Raw genomic sequence first — 15,103 nt, 5'->3', positions numbered from 1 at the left:
CTGCCACTGGGTCAGTGGAGATCCTACCGAAACATGCCAGTTCCAGCACTGACAGCAAAATGGACTAAAGTCTGGTTTCCCTGGGCCACTTCCTACCACAATCTGGGGACGGCCTCCGGGCTCCACAGGTCCTCCATCTCCTCGCAGTATTAGGCCACCAGCAATCCCAGATGCTCCTCTTTGGGCTTGGTCTTCTCTGGGAGCAGGCTGCAGCCCAGTCTGGCTACAAGGCTGGAGGCCTGCAGCAAACAAGAGGCATCTGTCTCCTTCCCTGGCTCCTCTTCCACTGAGCTGTGGTCCCTGCTTCTTATACTTCCTGTTCTACCTCTCAACTTCCAGTGGGAGGGCGGAGCTCAGCCTGACTTCACCCACCCAGGCACAGAGAGAAGCCCCTCATCCTCTGGCTCAGAGGGAAGCCACTCCGCCTCACTACAGGAGTTCAGAGTGGATCCATGTATGGAGGGAGAATTAGCAGTGATGTGAAGTGACCAGAGACCACAAATCTTTCCAACCACCATAGGAGCTATATTAATACCATCTTCCAATATAATTGTATCCACTTTGCTAGGAGTACAACCAAGGAAGGTCTAGTGAGGTTGGAGGGAGGAAGGAAGGACTGAGGGAGGGAGTAAGAGAGGGCTTGTGTTTGGAGTTTCTACTGGTTAGGGGAGAGTGTGGAGGAAGGATCAAGCATACTCATCTTCGTTGCTATAAGGGTTACTTCTATAGGAGATCAGTGCTTTGATCACCTCTTTTCCAAAACAATCCTATTAAATTGATGAAGTAAGGTGATACATGCATTCTTAGTTACAGCAGGACATGTCTGACTCTCTGCATGACCATGTGATTATTCAGTGGACTCTCTGAAATATATTGACAAGGTTAAAATACCCTGAAGCCACTCTGGAGAGTAAAAATAATAAAATACAGTACCTGTACCACACATGAATATGAAGATCCCTTTAATATTGGGTGTTATCTGAGCAGCCAATATTTAATTTAGCTCAGAAGTACAAATGATTCAGCCTTACTACCCATGATTAGGAGAGAGAAGTCCCTACCAAAGAGTATTCAGTTTGGTCAGTTGTATGCCACCTAGAACGGTATACAGAGAATATAATCAAAGGGGTATTAACCAGTGAGAGAGTGTTGGAATAACCAAATGTTGTTTGATTAATCATTGTCATGTATCTTTTCTGCCTGACTGATATGATGTACTCCAAGGTGGACCTGAAAACTGGACTTGAACCATTACACATGTATTGATATGAACTAATGTGATTTTTAATAACATCCAACTAGCTCCTCATTATATGGAGGGTGGAAAGAGATAACGACAAAATGCAATGTAAATAAACAGTTTTTATAGAAATAATGCACTGCCTATGGCATTTGTTTGGTCCCTGGCCATGCAATGTTGTTTAATAATCTTCTTTTATAGGCCACCTCTCAAACCCAAAGGATAACAAGCAAAAATTGCATCTATGAAATATCATCACATCTTTATTCTCAATGGCAAAAATTGAAATGCAATATACATTATAAACAGAAAAACAGCTGGCTTGGATTGTGTTGCAAGCCACTAACAGTTGAGGGATTTGAATGACATCATAACCCGTGAGAGCATGTTGCTGGCCAGCTGGTGTTATTTATAATATACACATAACTGAGGAAAAATAAAAAGGCAAAAGTTATGTATTATAAAACTAACAAAGTAAAATTATCTCCTGCCTCTTGGCATTTAACTTGTTACCAAGACTAATTATGAAGAATACTAGTGAAAGGGTAAATTTCACTTTATTTTTACTGCACAAAAAAAGAGCAAAGTCATGAGACAGTGACCCATACTAGGTCAATAGCACTGCTATATTCTGACTCCAGGAGGTTCTAGGAAATGCTATCACTTCTCCCATGAGGTTGTTAAAGGTATTTTGTCTTATTTAGCACAAGTAAGTGCTCACCGAGCCTCATATTTATATCAAATTGCTAACTGCTATTTTAGGGTTAATATCACTACAAGCTGGAGGTTTCAATTATTACTCACTGTATAGACTACCAAATTTCCAACCCTAACAATGCAAAGGTGTATAACCTGATAGATAGATACCCAGCTGAAAGTTAACCATAATACACTTTCTTGTTTTCCACGGCAGCATAAGATTTTTCATGTGCTAACACTTTTGTCACTAATGCACATTCTTTTAAGGGGAAAAAAATATGCTTCTGTGCTCTAGTTTTAAAATACAAAGGTATGATGTTATTTGTCACCATGCCCAAAAAAGTCCTTACTCGGTAACTTTGCCAGAAGAGGGAGAGAGAGAGAAGGCAAATGCTCCCCCAGCTGTTTCCTGTCTACAGTGTCTGTGTAATGTAGATAAATGTGAGGATTTTCTCTAAATCCCTCTTCTGTTTGCTAAATCTCACTGTCACTGCTAAAATCAGAGCAAATAGAGCCTGTGCAATGGAATAAAGTCCTCAATATTGAAATGTGACATTGCTCTCAACATCCACATCTCTCTGGATTTCTTTTTTCTCATTATTTCTGCTAACAAATTCATTTCCAGACTTTGCACTTTTAAGAAGCAATGGAAAAAATCAAGAGTCTTTCAACACAATTATTAAAGTGCTGCTTTTGTGATTTCTTGAAGGTAAATCTTTATTACTATTTGAAATCATTTTGGAGTTTTATTTTATTGTGGATTGTCTGCTTCTGGCTAAGAGAGTGTTATGCACTTTTTAGTAACATTATTTCTGAACTGGAAATTATTTATAAATTGCTGAATATGCAGTTTTATATGATCTGAAAAATGGCTGTATGTGATAGTTGCAATTACATACCGATAACAACTGTAAAGGTAGAACTATTGCAGGTAATTATTTTAAATTCTGCTTCTGTTAGGAAAACTTTACAATATTTCTGTTATGTCAATATTAAAGCTTCCAGTTACATTATTATGTATAGTTAATTAATGTTGTTCAACACAGAATAAGAACTTTTAGATATTTTCTGCAGGTGCAGAGGTTTATATTGATATATGCATTATACACATTGTAAAGGTTAAAGTACTGTACTATTATTCTATGCCCACAATATATAAAATGTTCATACTTTATGGTGTTCAAACTTATAGGTGAAGGTAGCATTGCAGCAATGTTTTGCCACTATATTACATTTACTTATTTTTGTGCTTTCATATATTAAAAGTAAAAATGAAGTTCGGTTTGCCTTTTATATTAGAAACCAGTTACAACTCTTGCTGACCTTGCATATTCATATAGTTTAAACAATTGTACATAAGGAAAGTGGAAATATTCCCCCATCATCTTGTCCAACTTTTCCCTTTGTAAGGAGGGCTTTTTCAGGCAAAGTTTCATGTGACAATACTATCATTTCTATTCAGGAGTGTCAATTCTCTTTAGGTAAATTGGACTGCAATAGATGCACCGACCTCCGTTTCTATCAACTGGCCCCCATTCAAGTTTCCATTCTCAGCAAAATCATATCTTTCAAGAATTATGTTGGGATTTTTTTTCCAATTTGCAAGCACAGTTTTAAGAAGCTGACACAGACTCCACAGCTATTCAGCTCCACAGAATTACCCGAGGGCCCAATTCATTAAAAAAAAGTGCCTGTCACAGGCAGAATTCATCCACTTTCCTTACTATAATTCATAATAGCTTTTCTAAGTAAAATATGTGAATTGCAATTGAACAATTTTTTGGTGTCCAGATAGGCACCTCATTCCAACATACCTGAAAGATGAACAAATAAAGAAAGAGCTGAGCAATGCTAAAAGTTAAGAGACCTAAAAATAATGGGCTAGTTCTTCAGTCAGTATAAATTGGCATAGCTCCATTGAAGTCAATGGAACGACACTGATTTACACCAGCTGAAGATCTGGTCCAAATGTATACTTTACTTACATGATAATTACTAGTGAATACTATGTTATTACATTGTAATTACATGTTTCTTCAGATACTCTGGTTTGGTAATTCGGTCCAGCAGTTTCATATGCAACCTGTCCTGCAGAAGATACATATAACCCTATATTCTATTTTACGCTGTAATACATGCTACTTATGTCATTACTGGTATTTATACATAGTATTTATTATAACTGCAAATGTAATTAAATGGACAACTGTTTTCATAAATGTAAAGATTATTTACATACAATTTGTGCCAACTGATTTAAAGTTTTTGCAATGGGTGGAGATTAGAAAACATGAAAGGTGTAAAAGAGTTCTGGAGTGTTCAGCCTCTGTCAGTTCATTTATGTGCCACTATTTTGCACTGTTGGAACAGAACTGCAGTAATAGCTGGTTATGTTACTGAAGAAAGATCCATGGAAATTCCAGCTGTGAAAATATGATCAATCATTTGATGCAATTAACAGAAGTGTTTACCCAGGCTCATCCTGTACCTGTATTTGGTGTCCAAATGTAATTAAATGCTTCAGTAAACCCCACCCACCAACCAGTGCATTTTTTTAAATACCTCGGTTTTCTATTCAGATTGGACTCACAATAAACACCCTAACCTGTTGTAAAAAACCTGTGACCAATTGTGTTACATTTCTGTAAGTATTTTTCTTATATTCCCCTGAGATGTAAATGGGAACTTTAATCTTATCACAAACATCTTGAATCAACTAATGGCACCTTTAATTAAAATGATAAAGAAAATAAATCCTGTTCCGGAATAAGTTTGGAGGGAACAGTACTTAACTTTTTTTTTTTTAAATCCATCAATTGAGCCCTATGAACATGTGAATCCATTTCTTTTTTCAACATTTTAACTTGTCTGCAAGTTCTTGATTGTTTTATATTTTGGGATAAACTGCAGAAATTCTCTGTGGTTGGACTGTGCAGCTTTCTTGGCCTGCACTAAAGGAAAAACACTGGAGAATCTGTCTTGTCCTAGCTACATGCTGATATTTATCTTACCATGTAACCCAGCTGAAAACTCTTGAAAAACATAAAATTGTTAAATTCTTAGGATTTATGTTTATTGCAGTCCCAAATGTTATTCAAGAACAAACTGTTAAATACATAATGTTCTTATATATACAAAGCCTTTCAGTCTACTGAGACTATGTGTTTAACAGCTTTCTGATTTATCTCCTCTGAAGTAAGAGCTATGTTAAATTGCAGGTGCATCACTTTCTTATTTTAAATTCAAGAGTATGGAAGGGGAAAGAAGAAACTGGTGGTGTTAAAATATGGAATCCTTACAAGAAATAATGCCCGATATTGTCAGTCATTTATAATCTGATCTTCTTGCATCTACCATTGAAGTCATTTTAATGCAATAACATTTTGTTGGTTTTTCCATGGCAAAATTGGCTAAAGACTCTTGTAAATGGGAATATAATTATTCTCATACTTTGTATGACATACTAAGGGATTTGGATTTGTTGGTTATTTTCACAGCAAAAATGCCATCTAGAAAAAAGGGAAACCATTCCAAATTATTTATATGTTTTCTTCTTTTGAACTCTGCAACATGGTAAGCATGGGGCATGAATTTGGCTCATTGTTTGTCTCACTCACTGCCCCTACTACTAAACATAAATGGGATTTCCTACTATTTTAACAATGGTATTTTCTAAAACTGCTATGTCATTTCTACAGCATAAGGGTTCTGTAGCACTGCACACATTGGATTAGATCCTTGGCTGCTGTAAATCAATACAGAAATGGAGACAAATGTGGCTCTGTCAATTTACATCAGCTGAGAATTTGGACCTTTAATATTTTTTCTAGGAAAGAAAAAACTAAGTCTGTACCACAACTACAAAAGAGAGAAAGTAATTGTAAGCTCTTCTGAATATGGTCAAGTTCAGATCTAAGCTAAATGGGTATAATTCTAACTTCAATGAAGATACACCTGCTGGCACTGAACTGAATTTGGCCCATAAACCATGACTAATTTTCATCTTAATTTCTTGAACATTTCCTGTTTCCTGCTTTTTCTCTCTCACCCTAGTTATTTTGGCCTCTCTCAGTTCCCTTGCCTTCCTTCTATCGCTTCCACATGCAGTTGCAACAAGTCAAAGTCCATTCTTAGAAGGTTCTTTAACTCTGTGTAAACATGAACCATGAATGTTCACCAGGAAGAAAAAAACAGGTTATAAAATGCATACAATGGAAAATGTAAAGACTTACAGTATTATCATGAGAGCTTTCTTAATATGTGGTTACTTTTATTTAACAAATTACACTGCGTATGCATTCGCAACTCACTGGGGTGCAGCATTTCATTTTCTTTAGCACTCTACTGGGAAACTCTGACGCAGTGGTTTTGCTTCTTTGGCAGGTGAAGATGCACACTGTGTCCTACATTCATCTCTTCTACCTTGGCCTGTGTTTGCTTACCTTAACCAATTCTGCCACCGCTGGCCCAGAGACACTCTGTGGTGCTGAGCTGGTTGATGCTCTTCAGTTCGTATGTGGAGACAGAGGCTTTTATTTCAGTAAGTCAACCCCTTCTATCGTTCAGCTTCAAAAATTTTCCATGTAATCCTTTGGGTTTTGCAACCACTACAAGCATGCACAAGAATAATCAAACCAGACTGTGAAGTATGGCTACTATCCTAAATCGTGGAGTTATCCAAATCCGAAGTGAACATGAAGTTTCAATAAAGCATAGAGCACAGTCTGAGTTCAGCTTATCTGAGGTTTTAATGGGTTTTCTTTTTCAACTATGTTATTCCTTTTAACCACTTCCCAGCTGCTTCTATTCCACCTGCTGTTCTGCTACTTTCTGCTGGCCTTCCATTGAAATCAATGGAATGACAGGACATGCTAGACCTGATAGGTTCATGTGGCAGCATAGTAGGTGCAGTGATACATGAATGTACCAATTTGTATATTATTGGATGTTCTATGTACTAAGATATCAAGCAATAGAAAACAAGTTAAGTACATACCACATCATGTTAAAAACACACTACACTCCAAGATCTGGTTTGAGAGAGGAAATCTGGAAGGCAGAAAGTTACAACATTTGAATATCCATACACTACATCAATTCAGTTCAAGCGAAGACAAAATTAATTTGCATTGGGGTAATAAAAAACAATAATCACAAATGCAGCCAATATTTCAAATGAATGAACTATAAGTCTGAACATAAGTTAACGCATGAATTCCTGTTCTGAGCAATATCCCAAAAATTGGCCTTGATAGACCACTACAATATTTCACTGACTTAGCTTCTTTTGTATGAAACCGGAATAATGCAGTGGTAATTCAAACCCATTATACCTTCCTAAACAATTACAAAAACAACGAGGAATTCAGTGGCACCTTAAAGACTAACAGATTTATTTGGGCACAAGCTTTCTGTTAGTCTTTAAGGTGCCACCAGACTCCTCACTGTTTTTGTGGATACAGACTAACACAGCGACCCCTCTGATACTAAACAATTATAAGTGGTCTGCAATTCAAAAAGAGTAAAGCTATGAAACAGAGGGAATTTCAGTGTCACTTCCTACCTGAAAGGTGGCTTATTCTAAGGTTTCAGAGGAACAGCTGTGTTAGTCTGTATTCGCAAAAAGAAAAGGAGTACTTGTGGCACCTTAGAGACTAACCAATTTATTTGAGCATGAGCTTTCGTGAGCTACAGCTCACTTCATCAGATGTATACCGTGGAAACTGCAGCAGACTTTATATACACACAGAGAATATGAAACAATACCTCCTCCCACCCCACTGTCCTGCTGGTAATAGCTTATCTAAAGTGATCATCAGGTGGGCCATTTCCAGCACAAATCCAGGTTTTCTCACCCTCCACACCTATTACCAGCAGGACAGTGGGGTGGGAGGAGGTATTGTTTCATATTCTCTGTGTGTATATAAAGTCTGCTGCAGTTTCCACGGTATACGTCTGATGAAGTGAGCTGTAGCTCACGAAAGCTCATGCTCAAATAAATTGGCTTATTCTAAGATTCCAGTGCATCGATATCAAGCATATTCTGGCTGTACCACTGATACGCTTCAAAATATCAAAGTTTCCACATTTACTCATGTTGAGTGCATCTCAGTCTGGTAACTACTCAGATTGCAGCTTTTGAGTCCACGGAAAGACGTGTGGCCTCTAATGAAACTTTCAGTGATTTGCTAAAGAAAAGCCATTCAGTGTCTGGTAAGGTTACTCTAGTTGGTATGAGGTTCACTCTGTGCCTCTACTAGCCCTCATTTTCGGAAAACCACAAAAGATTCAGATCAAGTGCCTCAATTCTGGACACTTACCTGAAGCTTATCCAAATCTTTGGACGCTTTCTCCATCCTTTCAGTCTATTCAGATCTTTCCTTTTCTTTCCAGCCATCCCCAACCTCACTTCAATAATGAAGTCACTTCCTCTTTTTCTTCCCAATTCCCACAAGCACAATCAGTTTTCTGACACGGTTACCTCTATCTCCTTCATGCTTTTATTGTGAACTCCAACACCAAATATCCTTCTCCCTGGTCTCCTACAGGCTTTCCATTGCTTTGGCAATATCACACCAAGTACATTAGGTCTCTACTTATGTACAACCACTGTCCTCAAAATTCATATGTTCTAGAGCTGCACAGGTCATAAGAACAACTCCCAAATGTACAGATATTATATATTACCATAATAGAAGGTGTACTGGACAAAGATACGTTACATGTATTAAATATGCAACATTCTTCTTTGCACAATGTCTGCATAGTTTAATAATTATAAAATATTGACATTCTGATAGAAAGTTTGTGTTCAATAGACCTTGGAATGTGTTGTTTCTGTATTTTGGTGCAAGGGATTATAGTTACTGTAGATCTGTTAGTGCTTTATCTTTGAACACTGTTATTTAAATCTTTATAACTATCTTTCTATAATTAAAAAATTGAAATGCTATGTTTTTTGAAAGCTATGTCCTGGGGTCAGAGTTGAGGCTGTAATTGTAAAGTTTAATGTTAATTTTTACATGTTTACATTTTTGTGGAAGTATCATGGAATCATAGAAATATAGGGCTCAAAGGGACCTCGAGAGGTGATGTAGACCAGCCCCCTGCACTGAAGCAGGATTAACTATACCTAGACTATCCCTGGCAGGTGTTTGTCTAACCTGTTCTTAAAAACCTTCAATGACAGGAATTCCACAACCTCCCTTTGTAACCTTTCCAGTACTTAATATCCTTATAGTTAAAAAGTTTTTCCTACTATCTAACCTAAATCTTCCTTGCTGTAGATTAATCCCATTACTTCTTGTCCAACCTTCAGTGGACATGGAGAACAATTAATCAGTCCTCTTTATAACAGTCCTTAACATATTTGAAGACTGTTATCAGGTTCCTACTCAGTCATCTTTTCTCAAGACTAACATGCGCAGTTTTTTAATCTTTCCAGACAAGTTTTGTAAATCTTTTACCATTTTTGTTGCTCTCCTCTGTACTCTCTCCAATTTGTCCACATCTTTCTTAACGCCCAAAATCAGACACAGTGCTCCAGCTGAGGCCTCATCACTGCTGAGTACAGTGGAACAATTACCTTCTGTGTCTTACATATGACATTCCTATAATACATCCCAGAACGATATCAGCCTTTTTTGCAACTGCATCACATTGTTGTCTTATATTCAATTTGTGATCCACTATAACCCCAGATCATTTTCAGCAGTTCTACTGCCTACCCAGTTATTCCCCATATTGTTTTGTGCATTTGATTTTTCCTCGCTAAGAGTAAACTTTGCACTTGTTGTTATGGCATTTTATCTTGTTGATTTCAGTCCAATTTTCCAGTTAATTCCAATCCCGTCCTCCAAAATGCTTGTAACCTCTCCCATCTTGGTGCCATCTGTAATTTTTATACATACACTCTCCACTCCCTTATCCAAGACATTAATGAAAACATTGAATAGTACTGGACACAGGACAGACCTCTGCAAGACCCCAGGAGATACATCTTCCCAGTTGGACAGTGAACCATTGATAACTATACTCCTGAAGTAGTTCAAATGCTTGAATTATATGAGTAATTAAACCTATATATAAAACTTTCCTTATTATTTCTATTAAGTGTAACATTCTTGATATTTATTGTTCTGATGTTTATTACTTACTTTAACAATGAAGATTTGTCTGGGATTTTTCCCCCTAAGGAATATTAAGAATATACTATATACTATACCTTGGGCTCCTATGAGATCTTCAAGAGCTCCTGAAAATGTTGACCCTCAGTACTTAAAATTCTGTGGGTTGACACCTTCCAGCTCGCCTTTTGCTCCAAGTTACCATGCCTCTAGAGCTTGTAAGATTATTATTTTCTCCTGCGGAAAAATAAAACAAAAGTTTTTGGTTTTCCTGTTTTTGGTTTTTCAACAAAAAGTTGAAATTTCCCCCAGGAAGCAGGCACTTCCCATGAAAATGTTCTATTGAAAAACCGTTTAGATCAATTTTTTTTTTCAACCAGCCCAACACTGCTCTCCCCAGACTAAAATAAGTAAGGTGTCTCTTATACACACACTATCCCTCAACACTTCCCTGCCTTTTCCACTCAGCAAACCTGTTGGGGCTGGTCACAGGGGACTGCTGCCGCCACAGAGGACCACAGCCATGATTCAAAGCCAATTGAAGTCAACAGAAGAATTTACATTGATTTCAATGGGCTTTGGGTCAGTTCCCAAAGGAAGACCTCAGTAGGTACAAGGAAGGAGTAGCTTGAGGTAAGAGCAGAGAGGTCATTCCCCCTTTTCCTGTGAATCTTCATAGGTCTGTACAAGTGCAAAATCCCATGAGCCTGAGGAGGCTCAAAGCCCATAATGCACCATTTTGGAAAAAATTATCTTTTATTTCACCAAGCCTCATTTGGGAATAAGTTACATGTTTAGGTCTATGTATGCAATAAAAGGGGCTAGATGCTTACTAAGAGCTGTACTAAGTTCACCAAAGCCAACATTCCAGAGCAACATCTCAACTGAAAAGTTGGCAACTTCTCAAATTGACTTTCATCATATGAATTCTGATGCTGTGCACTAGCTGTCCAATGAAATACACGCTGAAGTCAGTGAAAAGACTCCCAGCTATTTTAATTTATGCTGGACTAGGCCCCAGATATCAGCTAGGAAATCAAATAAATTAAGTTTCATTTCTTTTCTGCTTTCTTTTTGTTTATTTGGTGCCAAAAAAACCCATCCTCGGAAGACTTCTGGAATTCTGGTGAACACTTCTATGTTTAGGGTGTCATAGTTCAATAAAACATTGTTCAAGTCATTTCAAATTTTGTAGAAAAATCATATGTCAACCCTAGATCTAAGCCACAAATTTTGAGGCCAGTACATGGCTGTTGTGGGTTTTTTTGTTTTTGTTTTGTTTTATCTATTAAGAGGTAGGGGCGAGGTTCAAAATCAGGCTTATGTAATTAAACCTCAGTTGCAACTGCTGTCATTCAATAATACTCAGTATTTTAATATAGATATTAAATTATATATTATACTGGTTATAGACAATAGTGTGTGTGTGTGTGTGTGTGTGTGTGTAGGGTAAATCTTGGCCCCACTGAAGTCAATAGGAGTTTTACAACATAGTATCGATGAGACTGGTGCATTGCCTATTATTAAGGTTGCTTGACACTTCCCATTATAATTCCCTGGTTTCAGTTGCTTATAACTTTGCCAACTTTTGGGCTGAAATTTCCATGCCAGGTATCTACATTAGGCTGAATAAAAAAAAATTCCCCCAAAACAGTGTAATCATTTCCAAGAAGGAGACAAGGGGAAAAATACATTATTTTGCCCATTTTAAAATTTTCTGGTGATCTTGTCTTTGAGAAGCTGTAGCACCCCATACTTTGCAGCAAGATCTTGGAATTTAGTCTTTGTCCTGGGATGTGCTTTTTCCCATCCCCATGAAAATGCATCCAAATTTGGCCAATCTCTGAGTCTTTGAAAAAAATCATAGTTTGCACATATTCAGTAAAGACTTGAGAGAGCCTCTCAGCTAAATTTACCAGAGATCCCATCCACACTGGGCATTCGCAAGCCCAGGGCTGAGTGGGATTTTCTCTGCAATTGCTGCTCTGGTATGCTGCAGGCCATGATGGGGCTAGGCATCAGACCCAAAATCTCTCAATGAACCCCCACTGGGCCCAGGCAGTAAATGAAACTGCCCAAATTGAATGCAGAAGGGACAAAAGCCAGACCTGTGATGGGACAGAGGAAGTAGATTTGGACAAGAAGCTTGAGAGTGGGATCCTAGGATTGGAGGCTGGGGGTGGCAGAGAGGAAAAGTGAAACTGAGAGTTCAGTGGGAAGCCTGGGACTGAGAGCTGAGGTAAGCGAGACTTGGATTGGCTAGACAAGGAGACTGAGATTGGGATGAGAACCAGTGTGGCAGAAGAGTGAGATGAGAGGAAAGTACACAAATCTAACTATGAGCCAGGGTTTGGGGGGAGAACTGGGAATAGTTGGGCAAAGAGACTGAGACAAGGAGCTTGAGGGCACTAGGGGGGAGACACTGAGCTTGGACAAGGAGCCTGGGAAGGGAGACTGGTGGGCATGGGTTGGGGGAGAGAGACAGATTGGACAAAGAACTGGAAGGGGGAACTGGGACAGGGATACTGGAGAGGTCAGGTTAGTGTATGCTAGGCAGTGTGACTGGGACTGGGATGAGAAGCCTGAGGCGTGGAGACTGGGACTCGCTAGGTGAGGAGAATGGGACTGGGATGAGGAGCCAGGGTGGGGAAGAGACAGGACTGGGATAGGGACAGGGCAGAAGCATTCAAGCTTGGGCGGAAATAGGCAGAACAGTCTGAACCCACTAGAGTACAGGGTTTCTCACAGTGAGCACAGTCCATCCTATTCATTGAAAGAGGCAGGAGTCCTGTGGCAAAAACAGTATGTGACTATGTAATTAAAAACTGTCTCATAATGCATATGCAAAGGGCATAGGTAACTTAATGCTGGCACTTTTGAGTGCTCGATTTTGCAACCTTCATAATGTTCTTTTAATATGGGGTGGAGGGTTGTGTGTGTAATTATATGTAAAGTTAAATTTCCATTTACTAGCACAGCCAAGTATTTAGTTACAGCACATGCTATCTTCATTACCACTGAGGAGAAGCAAACTTAACTAATGCTTAAGTATTAAACACCATGGAATTTTAGGTGAATGCAGTGCTTCTAATAGGCTTTGTACTGATAGCTTGGCAGACTGAAGTCTTCTGCTTATTCACAGAACAAACACAAAATGGGCAGCCGCAGTGCAAGTTTCCCCACACTATTCTGCCAGTGTGCCTCAACCCTGATCCGGAGGGACCATCTCTAGGGCTGAGAGGGTAGTTCATTCTACACACTGCTTTTATATTTGGAGTTCTCTCCTGAGAATGCTGTCAAGAGTGCTAAATAGTACTTACTATGATGGCAGTTTTATGATGTGAGCACCTGTCTATTAGCTACGAGACTGAATCCTTCAATTCAACCGCATCGCTTTCTGTTGCTACCTTGTTAGAACTAGTGTACTAATCGGGGTTGGGCCTGGTTGGTATTTGGACGGGAGAGCCCCAAGGAAAACAACAAGCTGCTGCAGGAGATGCATATTCAGTAAGTGGTATTCTTCCCTGGGAGTCAGTATTGAGCCAGTGACAAAGTATTCTATTAGGAAAGTGCCATCCTTTGGATGAGACTAAGAGAAGTCCTAACCACGGAAAAGATCCTAGCTCATGTTTTACAAGGGAAGAAAAATTAGCCCCAGTGGGCTAGTTTGGGAAGTCAGTCTACCTCCCTGCATGCATGTAATTGAATCCTTCTTTATTGTGTTTCACATCTACCTATCACTATCTATTTATCAGAATTTCTAAAGTGCCTATCAACATGGCATCCAGTTGCTGCACATGGAAAACACTGGGCTCTGCCCTGAAGGGACAGTCAATTCTCCATCCTATGACACATGATGCTTTAAACACTGAATCCAGTAATGTTCAACAGCTGGTACATTCCATGAAGTGGTAGATTAATAAAAGCCCACATTCTGGCTTCTCTTGCATGGTTTCTGACATGGGCAAAGGAAGTATAGGGAGATTTGCATGTCCTTCTGTTCCTGCACTAATAGGCAACCTGAATCCCACACTCTGAGTTCACTAAGTAGGAGTTTGAGGATGGCCATAATGCCACTGCAGGTTATGACCATGTACCATTCCCCGTCCATACCAGTTGGCAGCTGAGGACAATACTGTGAGAAGCATGTGCTGGCCCCTATGATGGTGTGAGAGTCCTGTGTGTACTCCTTAGCAGTCTTTTCTCCACATGCAGAATTTCTGTTGCTTGTGCAAAGGACCACTGCATCTGTTTACTGCAACTGTGGCAACTAATGCCACACAATGTGACCCAGTGTATGTAGAGCTCTTTAGGTTTCTTAGGGGTAAACATAAAAGTAAGATATTAGTCAGCAGTGATCACTCATTTCACTTTCAGCCCTAGTGATCTTGAGTTTAAGGATTCTGTTTCAAATTATTATACTCCCTGAACCACCCTCCCTTTCATTTAAGATATTACCATAAGTAAGCAGAAAGTTAAAAGGATAAATATTGCTACACTGAGGTGGAATTCTGCAGTTTTGGTATGCCATCAGTGTGGACCTTTCCCCTTGTTTCCCTAAATATGGGGTCAGATATCTATGATTCACTCAGAGTTTCAGGTTAGAATGAACACAAACAACTCAACTGACACCTTCAAGGGTCACCTGCTTTGGATTGAAACCAAACCAGTTAAGTGACTGCCTGAGGAAACTCAGGAAGTCTGTAACGAAGCCAGGTATAGAACACAGATCTCGTCCTGACGCAGTCTTGTGTGTAAAAAGAAAAGGAGTACTTGTGGCACCTTAGAGACTAACCAATTTATTTGAGCATGAGCTTTCGTGAGCTACAGCTCACTTCATCACATCTGATCCATCTCACGAAAGCTCATGCTCAAATAAATTGGTTAGTCTCTAAGGTGCCACAAGTACTCCTTTTCTTTTTGCGAATACAGACTAACACGGCTGTTCCTCTGAAACCAGTCTTGTGTGTGAAACTCAAGATCATCCTTCCTTGTCATAGCTTTCTAGGCAATGTAGACCTTGTATTCTCACATCCTG

General features: G+C 39.0%; 1 protein-coding gene and 1 long non-coding RNA gene across 2 annotated transcripts in view; one reads left to right on the top strand and one right to left on the bottom strand.

Moving 5' to 3' along the window:
• The first annotated feature begins 2,543 nt into the window (after window positions 1–2,543).
• IGF1 (insulin like growth factor 1) overlaps window positions 2,544–15,103 on the top strand; it is an 82,782-nt gene continuing 70,222 nt past the window's right edge. Inside the window, exons 1-2 of the mRNA XM_048831514.2 lie at window positions 2,544–2,648; window positions 6,323–6,479. Coding sequence (XP_048687471.1) covers window positions 2,586–2,648; window positions 6,323–6,479 — 220 coding nt within the window. The 5' untranslated portion in view covers window positions 2,544–2,585. The remainder of the gene's footprint in view (window positions 2,649–6,322; window positions 6,480–15,103) is intronic.
• Window positions 2,582–10,282, bottom strand: LOC142070108 (uncharacterized). Its single transcript, XR_012666054.1, has 4 exons — window positions 10,164–10,282; window positions 6,936–6,988; window positions 5,988–6,546; window positions 2,582–4,362 (listed from the first exon to the last, which is right to left on the bottom strand). It is a non-coding gene; the product is annotated as an uncharacterized LOC142070108 (long non-coding RNA).

Source organism: Caretta caretta, chromosome 1 (assembly GCF_965140235.1).
Source record: "Caretta caretta isolate rCarCar2 chromosome 1, rCarCar1.hap1, whole genome shotgun sequence".
In the NCBI taxonomy this organism is placed as follows: Eukaryota; Metazoa; Chordata; order Testudines; family Cheloniidae; genus Caretta; species Caretta caretta.
Note: the sequence above shows the minus strand (reverse complement) of the source record. Positions and strands in the feature narration are given on the sequence as shown.